At 44.2% G+C, this 25,598-nt stretch overlaps 3 protein-coding genes across 3 annotated transcripts; 2 read left to right on the top strand and 1 right to left on the bottom strand.

Moving 5' to 3' along the window:
* Window positions 1-3: 3 nt before the first annotated feature.
* NDUFS3 (NADH dehydrogenase (ubiquinone) Fe-S protein 3, 30kDa (NADH-coenzyme Q reductase)) lies at window positions 4-5,356 on the top strand (the record flags this gene model as incomplete). The annotated part of the gene is made up of 6 exons (XM_010019452.1): window positions 4-22; window positions 1,171-1,268; window positions 1,523-1,672; window positions 3,410-3,535; window positions 3,827-3,946; window positions 5,111-5,356. Coding segments are annotated over 6 exons (681 nt in total), but the record flags the coding sequence as incomplete, so codon positions are not given.
* A 6,199-nt stretch (window positions 5,357-11,555) lies between these two features.
* FAM180B (family with sequence similarity 180, member B) lies at window positions 11,556-14,917 on the top strand. Its single transcript, XM_010019451.1, has 3 exons — window positions 11,556-11,622; window positions 13,807-13,886; window positions 14,474-14,917. The coding sequence occupies exons 1-3, from the start codon at window positions 11,556-11,558 to the stop codon at window positions 14,915-14,917; spliced, it is 591 nt and encodes a 196-aa protein (XP_010017753.1).
* A 2,721-nt stretch (window positions 14,918-17,638) lies between these two features.
* C1QTNF4 (C1q and tumor necrosis factor related protein 4) lies at window positions 17,639-19,161 on the bottom strand. Its single transcript, XM_010019450.1, has one exon. The coding sequence runs from the start codon at window positions 19,159-19,161 to the stop codon at window positions 18,070-18,072; it is 1,092 nt and encodes a 363-aa protein (XP_010017752.1). The 3' UTR covers window positions 17,639-18,069.
* Window positions 19,162-25,598: the final 6,437 nt, after the last annotated feature.

Raw genomic sequence — 25,598 nt, 5'->3', positions numbered from 1 at the left:
AGCTCCGCCACAGAGACTCGCCGTGAGTGAGGGGGAGCCGGACGGGGGTCTTGCGGTTGGGGCTGTTGGGGAGAGCAGTGGAAGAGACTGTGTCGTGTCCCTGTCACCTTCTGGCTGCTTGGCCTTGGGGTGCTTGTTTGCCCTCAGGGCGTTCTTGTGCGGTGGAACAGTTTTGGTTGTTCTCATTGGGAAAAAGCTAGGGAAGGACATTTTAGCGGGGTCTGTTGCGATAGGATGGGGGGTAAATGTTTTAAACGAGAAGAGGGGAGATTCAGACTGGACGTGAAGAAGAAATTGTTTACGATGAGGGTGGTAAAACACTGGCACAGGTTGCCCAGAGACGTGGTGGATGCACCATCCCTGGAGACATTCAAGGCCAGGCTGGATGTGGTTCTGGGCAGCTTGAGCTGGATGACGATGTCCCTGCTCGTTGCAGGGGGGGTTGAACTAGATGATGTTTGAAGGTCCCTGCCAACTCAAACTATTCTATGATTTCTCTTGTGTCCATTCGGAATCTCCCCAGGAATGACTTGTGGCCATCACCCCTCGTATTTTCCATCTGATTCCTTGTAAAAAAGGAGTCTCTGTCTTCTTTGTAATCCTACAAGTTCTTCCAGCCTTAAGTGATGAACCCGGAAGAACTGGAACACTTGATAAAAGTTGCACTTTTAGATGACTAAAAGACCACAATCTTCCACTTAGGTACTGTGGTGTCTTCCATTATCCTCTTGAAAGGTTTTGATTTGAGTAGGTCTTCACTCTGAAAACTGACTTAGCAATTACCATAAATTCATCTTCTTGTTGCACTGTTTCTCCTGCTGCATTTACAGTGCACAAAACAAAATGGTCTAGCACTAACGCAAACTTCCTGCTTTATCAGAGTCTCTAGTTTTGTGCTGTGTGTACTACAACACATGTATGTTGCTATAGTCTTATCTTTGTTACAGCATCTTATATGTTACACTTCGTGTTGTGTTTAGCTTGAGATTTACAACAAATAAACTTTGCAGGGTACCTACCCCTGAAGCTGCCTGGCTTCTGCCAGAGCTACTGACAGACAGCTAGGCTACTACAAGGGATTTGTAAGTCAGGGATAGGGGTTGCTACTTTTCTTTCTGTAGCTTTCTGTATTCCCTGCCATAATCTTGGGAACTTTATTTTTCTCTTTAGCTACTATCAGACCAAAAAATGAAGTAGAACAGAAGCAGCTCTGTGCTTTCGGGGAGTATGTGGCTGAGATTATGCCCAAGTACATCCAGCAAGCACAGGTAGGTGCTGTTAGAGAAATTGCTCTTGCAGGGGGGACAGGACCTGGTGAACACACTACTTGTTTGTTTGCTGTTTTCAGAACTTGTTCTGGGGAAGAAAGACTGTCAGATTCCATGAAGTTACTGCCATTATTAAGCCCCTTTATCTGCTGTCATTGTGTGTCTGCTATACCATATACCTCCTTGGGTGTTCTGCTGGATTCAGCTCAGTCCTGCTGGTGTTTGTACTCATGCCCTTTCCACTCTTTCATCAGGTGACCTGTTTCAATGAGCTGGAACTTTTGATCCATCCAGATGGGATCATTCCAGTTCTGACCTTCCTTCGTGACCACACCAATGCCCAGTTCAAATCCTTGGCTGACTTGACTGCAGTCGATGTCCCATCTCGGCAGTACCGCTTTGAGGTAAGAACTGCGCGCAGGCACAGGACTTGGAGAGTTTCACAAGTGCTCATGGCTGTGGGTGCTCTTGCAGCTCTGACCACGTTTTTTGCTTTCTGCCAGTGAAAAAAAAATTCCACTCTGAAGTGCTGGGTTTTGTTTGATCTGTTGATCATGGAAGCAGTAGGAGAACTGATAAGTGCCTGGGTTCTTGCTCTGGCTTTCTTTTTGTGTTCTGCTGAAAGTTTCTCTCTTGCATTGTTTTGTTTTGTTTGTTCTCTGATTTCTTTTGCTTGTTCTCTCTTCTGTTTTGCTTTTACCAGATTGTCTATAGACTTCTTTCTGGCCAGACGTGAACTGGTGCTCTTCTTTCTTCCAATTAGGCCTGTCAGTTGCTTTTTTTTGTTTTGCTCTTTAGAACAAAACAAAAAACTAGTTGTTTTAAAAAACTTGCCCTGAAAGTCAGTATCAAAGAGGACATGAAGCAGATTTTCAGAAAGCTCTCAGAAGACTTCCAGTTTACTGACTTTCGATGAATATTGGAGATTTGGCTCCCACAAATTTGAATATCTCAACTTACTGCTTTTAAGCTGCAGAAGAATTGCAGCTGCAGATAGAAAAAGAAAAGGTACATCTTTAGGGAAACCACAGACTCAGCATATTGTCTTTGCACTATTCAAAAGCTTTGTTCTTATTACTGTAGTTTAACTTAGGAAGATCTGTAAAAGGCAGTGGCAGAAAACACCTGGGGTTCCTGTGCTGTGGGTAGCTGGCTATGGTTCAGGTAGCCTTATGGACAAAGAGATGGTCTGTCTTCCTGTGTCTGATCTGGGCAGACTGTCTTCTGGGCAAGAGAAGTAAATTGGTAGATTTTTAGTTCCTAGCAAATAATAAGGGTAACAAAAAGTAGCTGATTTATTTCCCTCCTTTGGTTTATCTTGTGGTATTAAATCACTCAGCAACAACTGCTCAGAAAGGGAGAGGATGGCAGATTTGCCTTAGCTATATTAGCTAATCAAATGTCTGTTGCTTTCAGATGTAGTTCCTTCTTGCTTTGCTAATAACAGCTTTGACTTTTGGTAACATGTGATGAGGCAAAAATCCTGAGAGTTGTAGAGAGAGTTTCTTTAGCTCAAAGGCCTCTTCACAGAGGAGTACCAAACAAAGCTACACAACTCCTAACAAAGGTTTGGGTTTTTTTTTCAGTTTGCTTGTAGTAAGTATTCCCTCCCCACACCCTGGAGGTTCTAGTATTCCTCGTAAGCAGCCTTTTAATTAATATTTCATCAGAAGAGGTAGAAATTTTCCCTGATATCCAACTTACTTGCTAAATTAAGGGTATCCAACCCTAACTATTCTAGGATTCTATGATTCTGTTTCTTCTTAGCTTTCTCCCATTGGATGCCAAGAGTAATTTTTAGCTGTTTGCTTTGTAACAGTCCGTTGAAAGGCTGTCGTCAAGTATCTCCCTCCCATCAGCATTCTCTTTTTTCTAAGATTTAGAGTCCCTCTTTATTTCAGCTCTTCTTCATCAGTCACATTTACTAAATCTCACATCATTTTTGTTGCACTAAGGACCAAAGTGATGAGCTATTGGAACCTCAGTTGTAATAGTGTCTTTTAGTGCCCTGCACTGAATGTATTTCTGCTGGTAAAGAATATTTGAAATAGTCTTTTTGTGCTTTTGCTTAGCCAATACTGTGCTGCAAATGAAACCATAAATGCCGTGCAAGACCAATGCCTTCTCTTACTCTGCTTCAGATTGTGTACAATCTCCTGTCTCTGCGATTCAACAGTCGGATCCGGGTGAAGACATACACTGATGAGCTGACACCCATTGACTCAGCAGTGTCTGTGCACAAGGCAGCAAACTGGTATGAAAGAGAGGTGAGTGCCACTGTGCTTGGGAGCAGAGTCTTTGTGGAGAGGGGTTGTGTTTTCCTGATTAAACTAATTGCCAGAGCCCTGATGAAGAAAGAGGGAGTGTTTCCCTGGCTGCGTTTTCAGAGTAGGAGATAAAAGGGTTTTTGATATGCTCTGGAATGAGTTCCTGCATCAGTTTCGCTGGCATTGCATGAAGCCAGGCATGTAATTAAAGTTTTATAGATGTAATACATGAAGTTCTGGGTGTGTTTTTTCTCTAATCTAATTCAACGTACTTGGCTCTCTTTCATTTAGGTGTGGGACATGTTTGGTGTTTTCTTTGCCAACCACCCTGATCTAAGGCGAATCCTCACAGATTATGGGTTTGAGGGCCATCCTTTCCGTAAGGACTTCCCACTCTCTGGTTATGTGGAGGTAGGAGAAATGTCTAAATTCATCAAATCTCTCCAATACTGTGCTGTTTCTGACCATAGTAGTATAAAATTCTTTTCAGAAAAGCACTAGGGATATTTCACTTGTGTGTATCCCATAGAAGTTGTATAGATGTCCTGCATGGAAATTTGAAGTCATCACAAAGATTTCATGTGTTGTATACCAAAGACAGTTGTCAGTCAGGGGAAGTGCTTCTGTTTTTAGCATGTCTTCTGGAAGATTAAACTTTCCACTGCAAAACTGGAGATTCTGAGAGGAATAAAGGACCGAACTGATCTTAATGCAGTTTTGAACTCCGCTTCGGTGAATTTTTGTAGGCTCAGATTATAAAACTAGTTGAATTGACTCTTACCATTTATCAGATATTAACCTCTCTATGTCAAACCACAAGTGAAATGAGTGTTTGGTATCTGTCTAGTTTCAAATGACTGCCTTGCAGAACCAATCACATTTGGTGCAGTTCTAAGGCTGAGTTGAGTTTCAGAGGAAAACAGTGAGGTTCTGCAAGCATCAAAGGGTCTTTAGGAAAAGTAGAAATAACAGCAAATCCTACAAGTGAGGACCTGGTGGCATCTCCTGAGCTCTGGTTTGGAGATCTGGACTGGCACAGTGAGAATAAGGCAAGCCAGTCATTGGTGTCTAGTACTCACCTGCATTTCACCTTGTTAGTCTTTTTGTCCCATGTTCTGAGTGTTATGCTGAGAAGTACAACTGAAACCCAATAACCATATTATAAAGATTCATGAGAATAGTCTCCAGCTATGCCAGGTGCATGGGCCACCTTATTTCAGTGACTCAGGAGAAATCCTTTGTCATATGACAAACTAAACATGTTATTCCATGTGGACTTCATATGGACTGTAGGCTGGGCGCTCCTAATTCAGGGTAGTTAGTCAGGACACCTGAGGTATGTGGTAGCAAAAGAGAAGGCTTTTCCTGGAGAGTCCAGAGGTCTTGGGGACATCTGGAGGCTCTTGTTTAGTAAGAACTGAAGCTGTGGCAGGGGCCCGTGGCCTATCCATGGCATAAGAAGTAGGATTGCCTAAAGTGGAGGGTGGTGTGGGTCATTGCTGTGTCCAGCTAATAGAAGAGATGCTGTGGGGACTGTGTGAAAATGACTGGCCTGTGTCCTTTGCACTGTTCTAGGTGCGGTATGACGATGAAGTGAAGCGGGTAGTGGCAGAGCCTGTGGAGCTAGCTCAGGAATTTCGCAAGTTTGATCTGAATAGTCCTTGGGAGACATTTCCTGCCTATCGTCCAGCTCCAGAAACCCTGAAAATAGAAGCAGGAGCCAAGAAAGAAGATGCAAAATAGCAGCAGAATGGAGTGGATGCACAGCACCATCCTTTCTGTTCTTACATAGTATTTATAGTAATAAAAATTGATACGAGAGTCCTGCCTGATGTGGTCACATGAATAATGTTTTCAAACTGGATGAAAAGCAGAGGGTGAGGGATGCTAATTTACAATCCTGATAATCCAGCTGGTAGATGTTTATCTGCTGCTTTGACACTGGATTTGTCTTTTTGGTTTGCAAATTGAGTGGAGTCCAGGAATTCCCTGTGGCTAAAATGCTTTATGTGCGCTGCTTCTGCTAACTATCCCTGCAGGCATAAATCATAACCTGAGCGCTCACCAGGAGGCTGTACTGAAAGCAGCTGTGTAGCTTAAGCAATGGGACAGCAGTTCTCAGCTCCAAGATGGGTGTTGGGAATAAGCTAATAACACACCAAACAGGCACAGCTTTTGTAAATGGTTCTAATACAGTTGTTATTAGGACAACACAAGATGTACCTGGATCCAGAGCAAAACAACTGTGGAAATCTCTGCATTGTTTCCTTGGGAATTAGGTCAGTGTTCTGGCAGAAAGAGGACTTGCAGGTAGCCTCTCACAAGCCACTCTCTCATCCTGGCTTTTTCTTCACAATCAGGAGTCCTTCTCCAGCATCTTCAGATTGTGATTTTCCCTGCAGTCAAAAATACTCCCTTCCCTTGTGCCATAGATGAGAGTCTATGCCTTTTTTGTCACTACTCCAATTATTTTGAGCTGTATGATATAACAGCATTACCACTATCTTTGCTCCTGTGGAAAATCTCATCTCTCTCCAAAAAAAGCTGGAAAAACAGTCTCAGTCCACCCACCACCTGTTTGAATGAGATTACATTACAGCAGTTGTCAATAACATCCCTTGTCCTTAGTCCAGAAAACACATAACTCAGTTCTGCATCAGAAAGCTGACTGACCTCATTAAGATCTGAAAACTGTTGTATAAGAGATTTCATAAAATCATTCACAAGCTGTTTGTAGAGATTCCCTGGGTCACTACTTAAGCTTTTAAATTGTAAAAACACTACTTAAAAAAGGGGGTTGGGGTTGGGGTTAGAGTATGGGATGGAGGAAGGGATAGGACAACAGTCAATTAAGGAAAAAGAAGGGACAAGTACTCATTGTAACTAGAATGTGATCTGTTTTCAAGAACAAAGAGTTGAATTGTATGGTAAGAATCAGGTCTCATGTTTGTTTGCTTCTTTCCACCCCAGCCTGGTAAACATGGGTTCCTTAAATTCCCTTTTTGTTGTTTCTTTAATTTGCTTCAGGCTGCTGTGGCTGGCAGCATTTGGGATGTGACTCAGAACAGTGTTGTCTAGTTAAAATTAATAGCATTTGCCCCTCACCTTCAAAGTTAAAGCTCTACAGGAAAGAGAAAGGAACTCAGATCAGCAGAAGTTTGGGGTTTTATACAATTCTCAGCTTCACTTTGGATCTGCCATCAATTGAGCCGATTAAATAGGAAATGTACTTTCAGTCCTTCCTGCAACATGTTCCACAGCTGGTTCTGTTTTCTGTTGCGGTGGCTCTTTTTGCATGCTGATGCCTATTGCACAAGACAGAAAATTTCCTGGCACCACTTCTGTTGCTGTGAAAATTCCTTTTAAAGCACATTTCCCCCATGTTCTCCCTCCCTCATCCCAGGTTGTTTGAGGCACCATGGCAAGACTCATGGTCTGTATTATGTAAAAAATACGTATTTCCCAGTATATTAAGTCAGAAGACTGATGGTGGCAGGAACAGAAGGAAAACTGCCATTTAAACATGATGTTTGTGCAGAAGGAGAATTTGATTGACATCAAGAAATGTTAGACATGCTGTCAAGTTAAACAACATGTAAGCTTTGCTAAAGAATGTGTACTGGAGAACTAGCTAGCCCTGTGGGGACAGGCATGGCTACAGTGGGTCTTTAATATGTGGCATAGTTGCTAATGGACCCAAATCTCTTCTCATTAGAGAAGCCTGGGAGATTATGAGGAGTGCAATTTACTCATCCAGATGCATTATCCCAGGGCACAAGAGGTTGCACAGCCTTGCAAAGTACTGCCAGTGTTGGCACACTACCTCCTCCACTGCTCCTGAGTGTTATACACCATTCTTGCCTATAGACCCTGCTTGCTCTAGGTTCCTTGTGGCTCATGGGCACTTGCTGCATGCTGGGCAAGGCTGTGGTCAGCTTGGTCAAGCACAGAACTGTCTTCTAAATCCTCTGTCCTTGCCTGGTCCATGCGGCCAGCCTCCATGAGGCTTGTTTGCCTGGGTTAAATTTCCCAACCGTAGGAGGATGTTGGATGAGACTTAAGTCAGATGTAGCGGGTTTACAAATACACTATTCAGGAGGGAGATTTTCTGGTACTGTGGGGACAAATAGACTTTAGGAGATGACTCAGAAGCACCATGTTGAGCTTCCCCAGCTGAGTAGGTTTGCTGGTGTTTTTCAGAACTCTGGCATTTCTCCCTGCAGCCAGGCGAGCAGACTCTCCTCCCTAAGGATGTGACTATTGATGGCGTCAGGGTATCCCCCTGCTTCACAGCCACACAGTTTCTATGGGCCCATATAATCGATCTCCAGTTAAAATCCAGATGGGTATTTGTCGTGGTTCAAGCCCAGCCGGCAACTTGGAACCACGCAGCCGCTTGCTCACTCCCCCCCTCTCTTCCTTCCTCCCCCTGCTCCCGGAGGGATGGGGAGGAGAATTGGAGGAATGTAACTCCCACGGGTTGAGATAACAGCTCTCCAGTAACTAAGGTATAATACAAACCACTACTGCTACCAATAATAATGATAAGAGGAATAACAAGGGGAGAGGACACAACCGCTCACCCCCCGCCGACCGATACCCAGCCCGACCCGAGCAGCGATCTGGGCCTTCCGGGTAACTCCCCCCAGTTTCTATACTGGGCAGGACGTGCTGTGGTATGGAATCCCCCTTTGGCCAGTTTGGGTCAGGTGGCCTGTCTCTGCTTCCTCCCGGCTTCCCCTCCCCCCTGGCAGAGCATGAGACTGAAAGTCCTTGGTCAGAGTAAACATTACTTAGCAACAACTAAAACCATCGGTGTTATCAGCATTGTTCCCAGGCTGAAAGTCAAAAACACAGCACTGCACCAGCTACTAAGAAGGAGAAAAATGACTGCTGTAGCTGAACCCAGGACAGTATTTCAGCTGGGCCTTGAATTCCTGCACAACAGAGCTTATGGGACTACTGAGGGCCATGCTGGGTGGCAGCATGCTACATACCACCGCTGCATCCCGTGATGTTTCCAAGTTGTGTGAGACCTCAGGGGAGCTCCTTCTGTGCAGTAGGTACAGTGGGATGGGGCCCTCTCTGTCACTGATACACAGCCCATTACCCCTTCAAGAAGTGGATGCCTCTCACAGACTGAAAGAGAGCAACAGCACCATACCTGGAAAATCACAGTGGAGTTCCTGTCTGTTTATGGCCAGTGCTTCGCTTCTACTTCCCTCAAGGTTTTCTTTCTGTTTCCCTACCAGTGACTCAAACCTCACCTTCTCTGGGAATCATGTATGTCTTTCTTCCTTTCCCTCTTTCCTCAGTCAAGTTCTCAGAATCATAGAATCAGAATGGTTTGGGTTGGAAAGGACCTTAAGATCATCTAGCTCCAACCCCCTGCCATGGTCAGGGACACCTCACACTAAACCATGTCACCAAAGACTCCATCCAACCCGGCCTTGAACACTGCCAGGGATGGAGCATTCACCACTTCCTTGGGCAACCCATTCCAGTGCCTCAGCACCCTCACAGTAAAGAACTTCTGCCTTATATCTAACCTAAACTTCCCCTGTTTAAGTTTTAACCCATATCGTCTTCCTTCCTGGAGCACCTGACAGACGGACCCAGGGTGGGGGTTGTGGTTTTCCCCAAGTCCTGGTCAAGAGGTTCAAAGCAAGAGGTTTCTCCCATTCTATAAGCATGATTTCCCTTTTGTGAAGATGCTGCCTATCTTCCTGCAGTCCCATCTCAAAGAAACCTTCCTCCCAAAGAGGCTCTTCAGGTGCTGTATTAACCACACCTCGTGTCTCAACCAGCATCCAGACAGCTGCTGAAGTTTATGATCCTTCATATCTTGTTCCCGTTTACCATCTCCTTGCTTCAGGAGGTCATGGTGGAAAGGATGAAACCAGTCAAGGTGCCCCTGCAGAAACCTGGCTTGATGTGATGTTTTGAAACTGCTCCTACAACAGATGGTGTGGCCAGGTGGGGTGCAAGAGGGGCAGGGCTGTGCACACTCAGCTGTGACTACCTGGCAAAGACAAAATCCATCAGGAGGAGCAGACTCACTGCCATTGCAATAGTACATGCAGGGACTATGTGCAGCTGTCAGAAACTCAGGCTTGTTCCTGTGCACTATGTCGCTATTGCTGCTTACAAACAACTAAGGGATAACTTTACACTCTGCAATTGCCTTTCTGTGTGGGATAGTGAGGAGATTCTGTAAAATTCCCCTAGCTCGAGGCAGCAGCTACCACTGATTCTTGTCCCCTGCCTGCCTCTGTATCAGTCCACTAACCACAGCCTCTGAGCCTCCTTTCTTCTCCCTCCCACCATCATGGGTATCCTTGAGGCACTTCAGCTGCAAGCTGTTCCTAGGAAATGTTTCTACTGACAAAGTCATATATGGCCTTTGCAGATGTTGGCCAAAATCCTGGACTCCTCCTTGTGCATGCTAAATGGAGGGTATTTCATGGTCTGTGAGATGTGGGGGCTTTTTGTACAGTGACTTCTAGACAAAGTCATGTGTAAGCTGTGGATTGTAAGAGACTTTGGCACAAACCAGAAGGCACATCCATCTCACTGCACAGATGGGTCACCACTATCTGCCTCTTGAGTAGCATGTCATTCACAGTTTAATAAAAGATATCTCATCCCAGAAGAAAGGGACACAACTGAAGCATAAGCAGCAGGAAATAATGAAAACTGAAAGAAGTGTAGCCTGATCTGAAGATAGCCAAGGTTATGACAGAAACACAGGTCTTACTTTGATCCAAACTGAGGGCAAGAATGGCTCTGGGTTTTGAGGGCTCTGGGTATATAAGAATCAAATCTGGGACTCTTCCAGTGTGTGCTGCTCTTCTTCACAGCTGGTGTGGGTTCACTTATTACCAGATAGAGCTATAGACCCTGAAAGGTTCAGAAGACACGATATTTGCACGTTGACAGCTTACTAACTGGAACATCATCCCTACCCTCAGTGAAATATCTGGTTACAGTAGTCACTACAAACTGACACCCTGTAACTTATTGAGAAAGCTATGAGTATCAGCTCCAACTCCTCTACTTTCTGGGATTGCTTCTTTCCCCCTTTAACCTGAGGGAGAGGTTATTATTACTTATTTGTACATATTATTACCTATTTCTATAACCCTGGCATCCCAGCAACTGTTGGAGAATCCAGGACCATACAGTGCCATGCAGAGTAGAAACACAGAACAGCTTGACTGGGGATTGAGCCCTAAGAAAAGTGCAAAGATGTGTAGAGAACATAGATCTGCTGTGAAGGGACTCAGATGTAGTTCCAGCTATGTAATTCACAACATGTAAGGAAGACCATGCTTATCATAACCCACAAGTCTTGTCACAGGAGAGGATGATGAGGTGCTAACGTCTGTCTAGCTCTGATCCTTGCTGTTTGCTAGGTCGGTATACTGAGTTCTTCCTCTGGGAGGTTTGATACAGAACTGAGCAAATGACATTTCTTCTGCCTGTTTGTGTATTTTGGCTGCTATTGCGATTCCATGAATCTGCTTCCATGAATCATGGATAAGCCTGCTGGCCTTATCTCTTTGTGACAGTTCAGGACTGATTTCAGATTCTCAAAGTCAGGAAAAAGGAGAACTGAAAATGAAGCCAAAGAGCTGAGCAGAAGTGTCACAGAGATGTGACAGAGGTGCTGCGTGGACACGGAAGGGACCTTCCTTGCTCAGAGTCATTCGCGTAGTGCAAATGATAGCTTCTTATAGTACAATGCAGTGGGAAGCCAGTCTTTGGAAAAGAAACTTAAACAATTCTGCCAAAAACTTCATAACAAAGTCTTCCAAGTTTCCAAAATACGATGGAAAATATCCTTCGGGGTCAGCAAGTTGAACTGTGAGCCCTTCCCAGGACTGTAACCAGAAACACAGAAAGAGGGCTCCCTTCCAACAGAGGCTGCTGGGACCAGAAGCAGCAAGGGAGGACGCCACAGCAAACGCTCTCCCTCCGTGCACGGCACCCACCACGCACTGGTGGGAGCAGGGCTGCTATGGCCCCGGAGCAGGTCAATGCCTGGCTGATCCTGTGTGTGTTTGCTGGATCTCAGAGGCTGACAGGTAGGAAATGCACCTGCTTGGGATGTGGCTTCTTGGCTTGGCAAATGTTCCTGCAATGCTGGTGTCATGGCTTTGCCTGCTTCTTCAGGCCTTTTTACAAGGGCAGGTAGGGACAGGACAAGGGGGAATGGCTTTAAACTGAAGATAGATTTAGATTAGGTATTAGGCAGAAGTTCTTCCCTGTGAGGGTGCTGAGGTGCTGGCACAGGGTGCCCAGAGAAGCTGTGGCTGCCCCATCCCTGGCAGTGTTCAAGGCCAGGTTGGACACAGGGGCTTGGAGCAACCTGCTGTAGTGGAAGGTGTCCCTGCCCGTGGCAGGGGTTGGAACTGGGTGAGCTTTAAGGTTCCTTCCAACCCAAACCAGTCTGTGATTCCATGAGTCCAAATATGATTAAAGCCTCCAGCTGGCTGTGCTGACATGGGAGAGTGCTGGAGCCCCAGTTCACCTGGGGAGGCACTTATACCTACCTGCAGGATAAAGACCTGACGCTATGTTCAGTTGCAGGAGGAGGGTTTTCTTGGGTCTGCACTGAAAAAAATCTTCTCCTGCAAGAATTGTGGATTTTCTAGATTTTTTTTTGGGAAAAAAAACCAACCAACCAGACAATTGTGAATGTTAAAGTAAGCAAGGGGCATTTTTTTCCCAGCTCCAGAGGATATTTATGTTATTATTTCAATACATTATTTGTTATGACTTGTTTGATGTTTGTTTTGCTCTACTCAGGAATCTAACAGTGCACATACTTATGAGACAGTTACTAATAACAGCAGTTTGGCAGCTGGTCAACAAATACACTGACTTTGAATCCAGTCAGATGTCTCTCAGTAGAGGGATCTGTGAATCTAAAGGATAAGTTAGCAGAGAGAAGCCCTGCAAAGAAAGATTCAGATGATGCAGTATTTTTACCTGAGCTAAAAGCTTTGCTGGCACATCCATGGAGGGGTAGGAAAGGGCAGCTACATCCCTGGTCACGGTCCAAAGCCACAGCTGGCTTGGATCAGGGAGCTTGCAGCTGTGCAGAGAAACCAATCTCTGCAGCTTTGGGGGTGGCAGTGCACTTCTTCAGGCAGCTTGTGCATCTCCCTGGAAGGCTTTAATCAAGAATGGAAAGTTGGAAGTGCAGTTTGTTAGTAGTCATCACACACATACAGTATTCAGTTATTTTTCTACTCTCTATAAGCACCTGCTGACCTTAACTCTGGAGTCCTCAACATAAATCCTCCCTCTTTTTTAATATAAAAAAGCTTTAATCCATATAATAATAATTTTTAAAAGGTGTCTGAAAGGTCACTATTTCATATGAGCCTTTTCCATTTCATGTTTCTTGACCTTAAGGATGAGTTCATAAGAAGTAGAAGAGAATCTTGGCTACACGACTACACTGAGTAACCCAGAGAAGGGAGGGGATGCAGCCTCCCTGTCACAGTCCTGGACTAGGCTACTTGTGTCTCCTTTTTCACCACAAAAGAAATAATAAACGCAAAAGAAATGCAAAAAGTTAAAGCACTAGAGGTATTATTCAATTAAAATTTTAGAATTCTTAGGATTAATGTGACTTTCATTGTAATAAACTCCTGTTCCTCTTGCCTAGTATCCATTTTTCCCACTTTAAATAATGTGGAGTGGCCAGGCAAGGAATTAGCTGGGCATGAGAAGAGCTATAATGGATCCAAACAGGTTTCTTTGCCCCTCACACTGTCCCTGCTGGCAGCAGATGCTGAGGGAAAAAGCATAAAACCAGGGTAAGCATCAGGGTATGTCTCCACCAGCAGGTCGAGGAGCCTCCCAGCACCCTCCTTCCAGTGAGGAGCATTGCTTTCTCCAGCAAAAACTGCCAAGCAACCAAACCCCTTCAGTTTAAAACCCACCCATACTCAGTGTGAGAGGCTTCCTTCCTGCCTGTCAAAGCAAATGCCTTTGCTGCCATGTGCTTTAGCTCTGTTGGCAGGATTAAGAGCTGTCACATCCAAAACTTACACTTGCCACCCTTAAACACTTCTGCTTCTCTTAAAAGGCTTGTTTTGCTTACCAAAATCCCGTGGTCAGCATCTGTCATGTTTGGCAAGCTATGAGTGACAGCTCAGAATCATTGAAGATGTTATTAAGAACCAAATGACAAACATAAACAGGAAGGGCCCTGGTCCCTGGTCTTGCGCTACCAAACTCTGCCTGATGTTTTCCAGATGAACATCCTTACATCAGGGACGGTGCCGGCACCACCACTCCCCATCGCAGACCAGAGGATGCTGACATCATGTTAGAGGTCTCCTGGGTGTTGGGGGCCCTTGGGCCAAGGCACTGTTAGTGCCCATGGTCCCACCTGCCTGCATGTAAAAACTCACACATTCTGCTTGTTCTCATCCCTGCTGGATTCTGGGAGTACCTGGAGAACCCCACAGCAATGCCCTAATGCATTTGTGCTCCCTCCCATTGTGGGGTGCAGCTGAAGGGGACTCTGATCCCCTCCATGGCACTTCACACCTCTGGGGCGGGACAAGGGACCATCCCCACGGGATAAGTGACTTCCCCACCAAGTGGCCAAGCCTCCCTCCCAAGGCAGCAGCACTGGGGAGCCGCTGTGGGTGGGAATGAGGCAGGAGATGTGGCAGGGTGGGAGGAGAGACTGGATGGGTCCCATGGGGAAGCTGAAGTGTGGGGTGGTCAGAAAAGGGGTGTGGGGCTGATGGAGAAGGCCATGGAGTGGGACTAGGCGGGCCGTCGGCAGTGAGTCAGGGAGCAGCCGCCTCTCGGTGTGGCCTGAGATTTGGCAGCGTTGCAGATGGCTCCACAGCTGCGTTATAACTGGTGGAGGGTTTGAGCCGAGCTTCACGTGCTGTTCTTCTCTTCCAGATGCTGTGGGGAGGGCTGGATATTCAGGCCAACGGGACAGTGTGGCTGCGGGATGAAGAGCTGGCCTCTCTCCGCCCGGCACAGTGGTTCATGCACGTTTTAAAGGAGGAAGTTCCCAAAACACCAGCAGAGATTGAGCAGCATCTGAGCTACTATTCACTGACTGATACCCCCTTGCCTCCAGTGGGGTTTGACCGCCTGCTTTTCACCAGTGTTTACTGTGCCTATCAGGTTCGCTCCACACAGGGTCTGGATAAAAATCTCTGGATTACCTTGTTCTCTCAGCTGGTTGATGAAATCTTTCGTGACCTGTGCAAGGGGCTCTGCCCTGCAAATACCACCCTACTCCTGGCTTCCTGGCCCTGGAAGGAGAAACCTTCACATTTAGCATCCCTGAAACATTTCTATCGTTCTAACCTGGCCAGGTCCAAGAGAGACACTTAATAAAGGAAACTACCATAGGAAAGGACACACCTGACTCAGTGGCATCCTTGGGTTTCCGCATTATTCAGGACTTTGTACAAATACATCACAACTTTTTGTCCTGCTTTCTGCATTGCAGCCATCTATGGATTTATGCACAAGCTTTTATTTGTAAGTTAAATAGGACAAAACCATGAAGTGCATTTCACTCTCTCCTTTTTGTTTCTCTTCTGCTTGTGTTTTGGTTTTAAGTGGGCTGTGCTGAAGGGGGCAGTGCTATTCAGATGTGTTATCTGTCTTCATCACTGATTTTTGCTGGAGAGATGCCCTGGCAGGTTTTTTCCAGGAAGTCATACTGCTGTCCTAGCTGACTTCATTTCAGTTCAGCCTCCTTATATCCCTCCTGTGGTTTCAGCCAAATATGGTATCTTTTCTCCTCTCCTCTAACCAGCTAAGCAGATTTTGCTGTGTTTCGTGATGTGGGTCACATATTTAATTTCAGCTTTCTGCTCGAGTGGCATCATATTTTATGTATCCATAGTAATTTCCCAGCTCATGTATTCATTTTTCTTTGAAAAGAAACCAGAAAACATATGTATTCCATGAAGCATTCTAGTATTTGCATATCATATTTATACATGTACACTGCTTTGTGTCAGTTATCAGGAATATATCTGCAATATACTTCCTTAAACCTCATTTAAATTCCTAAGGATTGTGACCTAGTTATTTCTGGAGCAGATTTTACCTCTTCTATGAAGTTTTTTTGTACAGCTATGGCACTTTACAAGCCAAACATAATAAATAGGTGATCTCTACCCTCAAAATGAGAAATACAATTATTTTATACAAAGAGATCATTAACTTCTCTTTGTCTTGCACACTGCAATGTGGAATTAAATAAACGTAATTATCTACTAGTAGGGTTTTGATTTTTTTGTTTTTTTTCTACTGGTTTCCTGCTGCCATTGTAGGTACATTAATTTTGCACATTTATCGCATATGTTTAGATGATGGGAACTATAATTCTCTTTCTATTGTTATATTCTTAATTTTCCATGCTCAGCAAAGGAGGCATGTGTGACATTCGAAGTGGGAATTGCTGGTTTTTGCCCTCATTAATCTTTTTCCAAGCTGTTGCTCCCCAACAGATGGAGAGGAGAAGTGGTGAGGCAGGAATAAGAAGCCTAGAAGCAAGATGCCACAGAGAATAGTTTTAGAGGTCAGGTAAGAGCTATGACAGGAGGAGACAGATTTATGCCATCCATAAAGCAGATTGTTTGTTACTTCTATTCCTCCCACCCCCCAAGGATGTAGCATTTTATTTGAAGTTTAACTTCTAGTAAAACTAGTGTCCCACCTAGTGTTCTTCTATTCTTATGCTGGTTTTTATGTAACTCTAATCTTTACTCTTCACCCTTCTCCCAAATATACCCCCAGTCTTTAATGTCTAGGGTACATGGAGGCAGGGAATGGCTGCAGACAAGTCCAGCTCGAGCAGAGAGTATCATCAAAAAGCTGAGCTGGGATGGCATTAGTGCATGAGAATATTGCCTTGCTGGAGAATATACAGTCTGAGCTATGTGAATGTCTGGATAAAAGTTGAGGGGGTTGGCCTGGTGACCCAGATGCGAGCACGCTGTTTTGAATTCAGGGTTTTGTTAGGATCAGTCTAAGAGCATTGCTATCTTTTGAGCAGATTATAAATCAAACTTGAGTCATGTCACAAAGTTTTGTGCATGCTCAGGATCATAGAATCACAGAATCATAGAATGGTTTGGGTTGGAAAGGACCTTAAAGCTCATCTAGTTCCAATCTCCCTGCTATGGACAGGGACACCTTCCACTACACCAGGTTGCTCCAAGCCCCATCCAACCTGGAACTTTGCAGTTTATGTATTTTGTGAGACAAACCAGGGCCAACTGAAATAGCACCAATTACACTGTGATGACCCCTCCAGCCTCCTGCTTTCCTACTGCCCCCCTGGGTGGATCCTGCTGTCAGTCCCAATTGCCCTGTGGGAACATGCCAGTGCCCTCCACAGCCACACCAGCTCCTCTACACCAGCACTATGGCTCGGAAAACACAGTGTGTAAGAAACCTCTGGAACACAGATGCTGAAAGTGTCACCTAATGGTGCCTTTGATCCTGTTTGCACTAGGTTATCAATACAGCGTATGGCAGGTCAGACATACCTTTGTGTTCTTGTGTTCAAGGAGCTCATTTCAGGCAAATATAATGCCCCTGCAGTCAACACTACCATTACATGGCATGATACTACTCACACTTATTATCATTATGAGCCTGCTTCTGGCCCAGATATTAAGGGATTTAGAGATGCATCTTTTATTCTTCTTACTTACCTTGTTTCTGAGCTTTTAGAGGATGCTCCACGCATAGATTTGAGCCCTCATCCTCTACTACAAGGGCTAGAAGCCTACTTTTTGGTGTGTTTCTAAATGTATTATTTTCATTAAGTAGAAGCTGAGATTCTCAAACACAGCTTCTTGACTTCATTGGTGTCAGATGAAGAAAAGCACCAAATATTGTGAAGTTTGCAATAAAATCATAAGATGTACCAACACTTCACACACATGAATGATCAAAAAGAGTGTACACAGGCTGGCTCAGTAGCACATACTGCAGCTGGTACAATCACCAAGCTGCTTTCTCTCCTGAACTGGTACCTCAGCTGGTGGCAAGCACACAAGTAACAACAAATTCCAATCTGGGAAAATTTTACATATTTTGTGGGTTTATTACATTCATTTTCATTACATTTATTCCCTCCCCAGATATGCAGGGAAAGTCACCGTATCCTTTGCTTTCTGGATGCTGGGGATGTGCAGGAACGTTACTGCAGTGGTTCTGTGATCCTTGGCATTTCATTACACTGGCCCACCCCTGCCCCAAAAAACTACCTCATGCTTTATGCTTAAATCAAACACCAACACGGGACACACACATACAAACTGTAAAGACCTACTCTGTGGATGAATGGCAGACACAGCAGTGACCCTGCAGACAGGGCACAAGCGTGCAGCATAAGGTAAGCACTGGACACATGATAGCATGCTCAAAGTAGAGGATGATAACTGAAGAGGAGCTATACACAAGTTCATGGCACCTTGACTCTTATGCTCCTTTCACATCTGCAATTAATTATTTGACCCTTAATTATTTGAGCTGGCATCTGGAAGCTTCTTTGGCTGAGCCTCTGAATAGATCAGGAAGCCCGTGAAGGTGATGTACTTGCCATGGTTGCTGTAGGCACCATAGCCATCGTGCTGATGGCTGTAGAGCCAAACAGTGTCCCCATATTGCAGAGGCAGCATGATACTCTGGCTTTGCATCTCACGCCTCTTGGAGTGGTTGTCATCATAGATCATGGCTTGCACCTCATTGTGGTTCTTCATAAGTTTCACTGACATAGTCTTAAAGGGCATTTTGCCAATGGTGAATGAGAAATAGTATGCACCAGGTATACGGCATGAGAAGATGCCAGTGGAGGAATTGAAATCTTTCCCAATGTTCACAAACTCCGTGTCAAATGTGATGGGCTCGTGCTGGGTTTGCTTGTCATCTGTCCCCAGGAGACTCTGTGAGCGGGCAACAGAGAATGCAGAGCGAGGGTCTTGTTCCCTCCTTGGTTGATCAGACAGCATGTGTGGTGGTGAAGCTTCATTCTGCTCTCTGGGAAGCTGCTGAATAGTGTGATGGTGTGGTCCCACCTCTTGAGAGCTAAGAGCATTCTGGAAGAAGGCAGAAGTGTCTGGGTAGATTAGGTAGCCATTGAAAGTTGTGTAGGGGCCCACATTGCTGTAAAGAGCATACTTGGGATCTCCATGTAAACGCAGCCAAACAGTGTCACCGTAGTCAAGCTGCAGCATGGCACTCTGGCTCGCTACCTTCCGTTCCTTGCGGTGATGTTCATCATACACAATCACTTGCACCTCATTCTTGTTTCTCATCAGCATGACGGACAAGTTCTTCTTTGGGTACTTCCCAACAGTGAAGGAGAAGTAGTAGGCTCCAGGGATCCGACAGCGGAACAATCCAGACTTGGGATCAAAGTCATTGCCAATGTTCACGTATACTTTGTCAAAGGTAATGACCATCTCAGAGCTCCCTTCCATGCTGCTGGTTCTGGCCACAGAGAAAGCAGAGCGAAATTCATTACTGGGGTCTGCTGGGAAGCCATCTGCAGGCAGAAAAATCATGCAGCAAAGGAAGCCAAAGAGAATCTGAACCTTCAGTGTCATCATTGTATCTGAAAGGAAGAAGAAGCATATTTTAACAGGAATCCCATTAATTTAAAGCTAATTCTCCAGGTGAAATCCAGACCTGAATTTTGCTAAATAGACATGAAGGTCTATGTGCCAGTACTGAGGAGTTTCCTGTGCATTCTCTGATCAGCGTGCAGGACCATACCTTAGTTCAGATCCCAGCACCATTTTGATATTTTCCTAGTGAGAGCTGGACCTTTTTTCCCTGTACTTGCAGGAAGAAAAACAATCTCATTTGAAAGCCTGGCTGTCCTAAGCTTGTCTGCAAAACACTGTTGCTCACAATGCAGAGGCATCTCAGAGTGTGCTGGGGCTTTGCCAGAGCTGCCTTTTGTAGTGCTTTTGTTCATAAGGCCAAGGATGAAACAAAGCCCTACACAGACCCTGTATTATACAACTGAGATACAGCTGAAGGGCAGGGAGAAGAGGACATATGCTCTAGAGATTCCCATGCAGATGCCATTCCCTAGGACTGCACTAGCTGTTTTCACAGGATGTGGAAGCTGGAAGCCAAGTGAATTGATAGACCCCATTATTCAGGCAGACATCACCATGAATCTGTGAAGACTGCAAAGAAACTAGAAGAAGAGAGAATGTTTATGGAAGGAAGAGAGACAATGGAGAAAACGAATGAAATGGAAAAAAGAAAAGAAGGAAAAGACAAGATAAATAAAGATAAATAAATAAAGTATTGAATCCCTGAGAGAGCCGAAATCCCGAAAACAGGGAAACTGTTCCTATCTGGATAATAGGCCAGAAAGAAAAAACTATGACCCTTAAAATAGAGGGATAAATTAGAAGCTAATGGGATTTTCTGCTTCCAGTTTCTGTGATTTGGTTTTTTTCTGGACTGAGGCCAAAATCCTCTATTAGTGCTTTGAGGCTGAAAACAAACCTGCCAGTCATTCCAGTGAGAAACTCCTCTCCCTGTCACCTCTCTGTGCTTATTAAAATATCATTCAGGCTGGGAGGCAACTGCCTGGTTTGCAGTCTGCTCCATCTGTCACCCCAGAACTGGTGGCTTGCCAGCCTGCAAACAATGAATCCACAGACCAGCAGAACAGGAGCAAAACGTGCTACTCATTGAGAGGAGGGGTGAAGGCAAATCCTGAACTAAAAAGGATAAAGGGATAAATACTTGAATCAACTGGGAAGGCCTAGGAATAAAGTAAAGCAGATGGAATCCTCGTAAACTGTGAGGTGCCAATGGGATCCTGTTTTGACAAAATGTGATACCTGGCATCAAACCACAAGAATTCAGCTTGACCTAAAATCCCTGCTCTTTCACACTTGAGAATAAAACTGAAACCTGAAATGCAGCTCCAATAGATATGAACTCAAAAATTAATTAGATTCTCAATTTCATGAATGGGACACACTAGCAAAGACAAAAAGAACTATCATCCATGTGCTAATTTTGCATTAGATTACTTTGCTCACAAACATCTCCATATTTTCCTTCATGCCCCAGATTTTTTTTCCTGACTTAGCCTGCTTCTCCTGGACATCCATGGGACCCCTTGGGCTGCACTGAAGGGTGTTGAGACAGTTGACTTATGTCATATAGAGGCCACTCACTATCTTTGAAAGGTCATGGACATCAAAGGAGGTCCCTGGTGACTGGAGAAAGGCAAATGTTGCGCTCATCTTCAGAAAGGGCAAGTGAGATAACTTGAGGAACCACAGGCTGTTGGCCAGTTAGCCCCTCACCTTGTTCCCTGGGAAAATCATGGAGTGTATTTCTCAGAACATATTTCTAGGCAAAGACATGACATTTAGCATGTGTTGATGAACGGAGGGTACATCATGTCTAACAAAACTGATTGCCTTCTTGTGAGAACAGACTAGTGGATGTCATCCACCTTTTAGCAATGCTTTTGTTACAGTCTCCCAGAGCATTCCTGTATCCAAGTTGTGATGTTACAATCTAGGTAAGTGGAGTGCTAAATGGGTGAAAAACTGGCTGGGTTGACAGGCTCAAGGGCTAGTGTTTAGTCCTCTTTAGAATTTTTTGGCAATGACCTGGAGGAGACAGAGTGCCCACTCATCAAGGTTGCAAACAACCCCAGAACAGATGGCTTGCCAATACACTTGGAAGCACAGCTTCTATTCAGAGAGACCTAGACAGGCTGGAGGAATGGGCTGAATGGAAATTCAGCGGGGATGAATGCAAATCCCTGTAGCTGGGGTGTGTGTTGGTACAGGTAGCAATTAACACTGTGGAGCAATCTTACTGAAAAGCATCTAGAAGTCCTGGAGACCAAGACTTTATACCTGAGTTAGCACTGTGCTCTGCAAGTAATGAAGGCTAATAGCACACTGGGTTGTCTTAACAGAATGTAGCCAGTAACCACAGGCAGTGATTATTCCACTTTATTTTGCAGTTGAGTGACTCCAGAAGAGAGCAGCCAAGATGGTTGAGGTCTGGAGCACCTGCCCTATGAGGAAAGGCTGAAGGAACTGGGCTTGTTTAGCCTGGAGAAGGGAAAGCTTTGGGGGGATCTAGTAGTAGCCTTCCAGTGTCTAGGAAGAGATTACTGAGATGACAGAGCTAGGTTCTTCACCTATGTGTGTGATGAGAGAGTAACAGACAATGGTCATAAAATTCAAAGGGTTCTGGTTCACACCAGAAATAGCAAAATAATTTCTTGCTGAGGGCAATTAATAATGGAGCCCAGAGAGATTGTGAAATCTCCATGCAACCAGTCTTTATTAAGCTGTGAGCAATGTCGTGTGCATTCAGTGTTGGCCCTGCTTGCAGCAAAAGGCAGAATAGAGACCTCCTAAGTCACAGTTCCTGATTCTATAACTGATTCCTACAGATACTGCCTTCTCACAACTGAAAATTCACTTGCTACCAACCCTAGTCATGACACTTACACGGGAAAAACCAGCTCATAGCAGGTCTGACAGACAGACTTCCTTTTACTCAGAAATTAATTTAAGAGGGCATTTTCAATAGAACTATTAAGCCATAGCTAATTGCCATGCATCTGCTTCCATGCTGTCTTTATTTTTCCTCACTTGGTCATTTAGCTTGAGTGCTCCTCAGGGCAAAGTCTCTCCCTCTTCCCATGTCTGTACAGCGCTTGGCTATTGCTGCCATTTAAACAATACTAAAAGGCCCTTACATCCCACCAAGAACTAAATCCCAAACTGTCACACTGTGAGCTCAGCCTCTGGTTCAGTAGTGTTATATCTGCAGAGTGCAGAGTGCTACATCTAGCACGGCAGGCTCATTTCAGCTGCCAGCTCAGAAAACCAAACCCTCAAGGCAGACTTCTAAGGGCTATTAGATGTTTCTGATTCATACTCATCCATTGTCATTCCAGTGATCACAGTGGTGTGGCTGTATGGCGAATCTGGGTAACTGTGACATGGCTGCATGCTCTTGAGACAAGAAAAGACAAGAAAAGATTTGGCATTTTTGTTTTTAGCCACAGTATCAAGCCTGGTTCCAAAGCGATGCCTGTGCTCCAGAGCTCTCAGTGTATCCAGGAATCAGCGAATATATGGAAAGCACGTCACTGCTGGCCAAAAAAACAGAAAAAGAGTTTAAAACCAAATAAGAGTTTAATAAACTCTGCAGTGAATCTGACCTTATGTTTCTTCAAATGACCACTGCCCTTGCTTCTGCGCCAAACTAGTTTCTCTGTAATAAGGTCACTTATTAAAGGTTGGGTCACACAGTTACAGTCGCACAGATTCTCTGCTGCTGCAGTCTCTTATTTATCAGTTCTTCCCAGTAACTTATTGGCAAGTCATTTAAATAAGGCAGTTGATTATGATGTGCTTCCATTAGCAAGTTGTTTCCTTGACAGCTCCTACTCACCGCTTTCAGGACTATTTAAGTTCTTTATCTTTTAAAAAGAATTTAGAAAATATCTAAGAACTGCTTCTCACTCTAAACCAGCCTAAGAATAATTTGTCAGTCGTTAGGAAGACTCAGCGAGCACAGGGCTGCCATAAACAGAGTCAACTCATGGCAACTCTTGAACTTGGGTATGTGTGTATGGAGTCTGAAAGATAAATTTCCAAAATGCTCTATTGCCCCCCCTGCAAATGCTTTTGGTGCTCAAGTCTTTTACTGGGATAGCTTTCTTCCAGTAGGGAAGAGAGAGCACCAGGGGTGTGAGGCTGGCCATGGACACTGTGGTTATCAGCATTCAATTCACGCTATGGCATAAGTATTGTAACTGCAGAGTGAGGTGAAAAAGTTAGAGGTGAAAAGTAGGTCTTCAGCATGGGCCATGCACTGCCACACATAATGACACAGCAACTGTGTTATTCTTATTACATTTATGTATGAATCTGGGCCCTTTGACCCCTACCATACCATTTCTTATCGTGCTAACACCACAGAAGTATGAAATGAAGCTAAGCACACCCGAGGGGATAAACAAGGTATGTTACTGCCTTTACACTGGGCAATACCAACAGGGACAGCAGCCCACAGGGAAGAAGTCAAGAAACTAATTTTGGAATAGAGGGCACAGAACACGTGATGGAACTAAACAGTTTTCAATGGCACTGACGTTAAATTAATGACCTGAAAAGAAGAGGCTAAAATGGCAGTGACTCACATAGCAGAACAGGACCTGCAAATCTATTTTGAAAAGGAGGAGACAGAATTCACCATTTGCATGACCCAGGAAACTTCAATAGCTTTGTGCTTGCTGGAGGTGATTTTTCTGTCCTGGCACACAATCAATCCACCAGTGGAAAGACCTTTACTCTTCTACTGAAATCCATGGATTTACAAAAGGCCTTTCAATAATAGAAAGGTCACCCCATTTCTGGACTCGTGGGCCAGATCTTCCTGCAAAACTCACAAGGGTTTTCTTTTTGTTACAAAATATTAATGAGCTAGATTCCCTAGTCCTGCCTTAGGCGAGAGTCCTTTATTTTCAGTGGGAGTTTTACCCAGAAGACCACTGAAGAATGAAATATGAAACAAAAGCGAAGCAGTGCAGTTGGATGAACTGTTAGTAAAAGTTCTTAAAATGCTGTCAGCTGCCAGAGCAAAGCCCTGTTCTTCCTAGCTCTAACTCTAACATTTAAGGACAGCTGCAGATGTTTCCATTATACGAATCAGTGAAATCCTGTGTAATGAACAGCTTTCTTGGACTATAGTTAGCAAGATTTTTTTCCCCAGATACCACATACTGCCTGTTCCACTCATCCGATACAGATTAAAAGCATCAGATAATGATGCAAATGCACCACTTCTTCCAACATCAAGGAGAAATTAATTGTAGCAGATCCTCAAAAGCAGAATCTGTATAAAGTGACTGTGTGACAAAATGAGGGATTCATGTACAGATTTGGCTGTTCTCTGCTTTTGATGAATGTAGGTTTTTTCGAACTCTGGAACAATCCTGAGAGGTAAAACATTGTCTGAAGCATTCACAATGCTTTTTGGAAACTAAGCCATACTTTGAATGGCAGAGCTGTATGGCATTAATATGGAAAGTATTTAATTTTCAATGTTTTCTTAAGCCAAGGGAGTCCTTCAACATAACAAACCAGCTTCTGTGTACTCAAAGATCTGTGGAGAGACAAAAAATCTTTTGAAGTGCCTCAACTCCAGCCATAATCAGGAAAAGGAAATGGAGAGACTTAATTTTGCCACAAACCTCTAATGCTAGCCTGCACTTCAGAATATTAACTAAACCTGCTGTATTTCAGCTGAAGCTCTAACAACTTTGTTTAAGCTAACATGATGAGATATTACACGGTGTATATTCACTGATCAAAACAGAAACACGATTGTTCTCACAGTAAGATTTTTCTTCCTGTAGCAGCATTCAAGGAAATTTGTTATGCACAGTTGAAGAGCCAGGCTGACACACCATGTCTTCTGTTTTGGCTATTCAAAAATACTCATTTAGACAAAGTGGTGTTTTGATAGAGAAGATGGATGAATAAACCCTAGATGGGAGAAAAGAGTTATTCTAACAGACTAATGCTTTAATATGTGATACAATCTTTTTGCATCCTTTTCTAAATGAACAAATTATACATGTCCAACTTTCCATCACATACAAACTCCTCAAGAAAACAGAACTAAAAGCTGTAAAGCAAAGAAGCATACTCTAATGCTGATCAACAGAGAACATTGTTAGAACATTTGAGTTTAAACTGTAGTTCACAAAATGTGTTGAATACTATAAAGATGTTATGCACAAGCAGTTTAAGCAAACGATAAGCTGTCGCTAAAATCACACCTGAAGTAAGCAGCGAAAGAAGCTAGCCACTGCTGGGAATGAGTTCAGAGATGAATGTGCTTTATGAAAGCTTAGGCCAGAGAAGACTGGACACCACAGCTTGAGAAAGCCAGAGTTCTGTTGCTGTGCAGTGTTTATTTAACACATCTACCGATAGACATAAAACAATAAGACCGTTTCAACAGCAGG

Source organism: Nestor notabilis, unplaced genomic scaffold (genome assembly GCF_000696875.1).
Source record: "Nestor notabilis isolate BGI_N333 unplaced genomic scaffold, ASM69687v1 scaffold7898, whole genome shotgun sequence".
Taxonomy (NCBI): domain Eukaryota; kingdom Metazoa; phylum Chordata; class Aves; order Psittaciformes; family Psittacidae; genus Nestor; species Nestor notabilis.
This window is presented reverse-complemented; position numbering and strand designations above follow the sequence as displayed.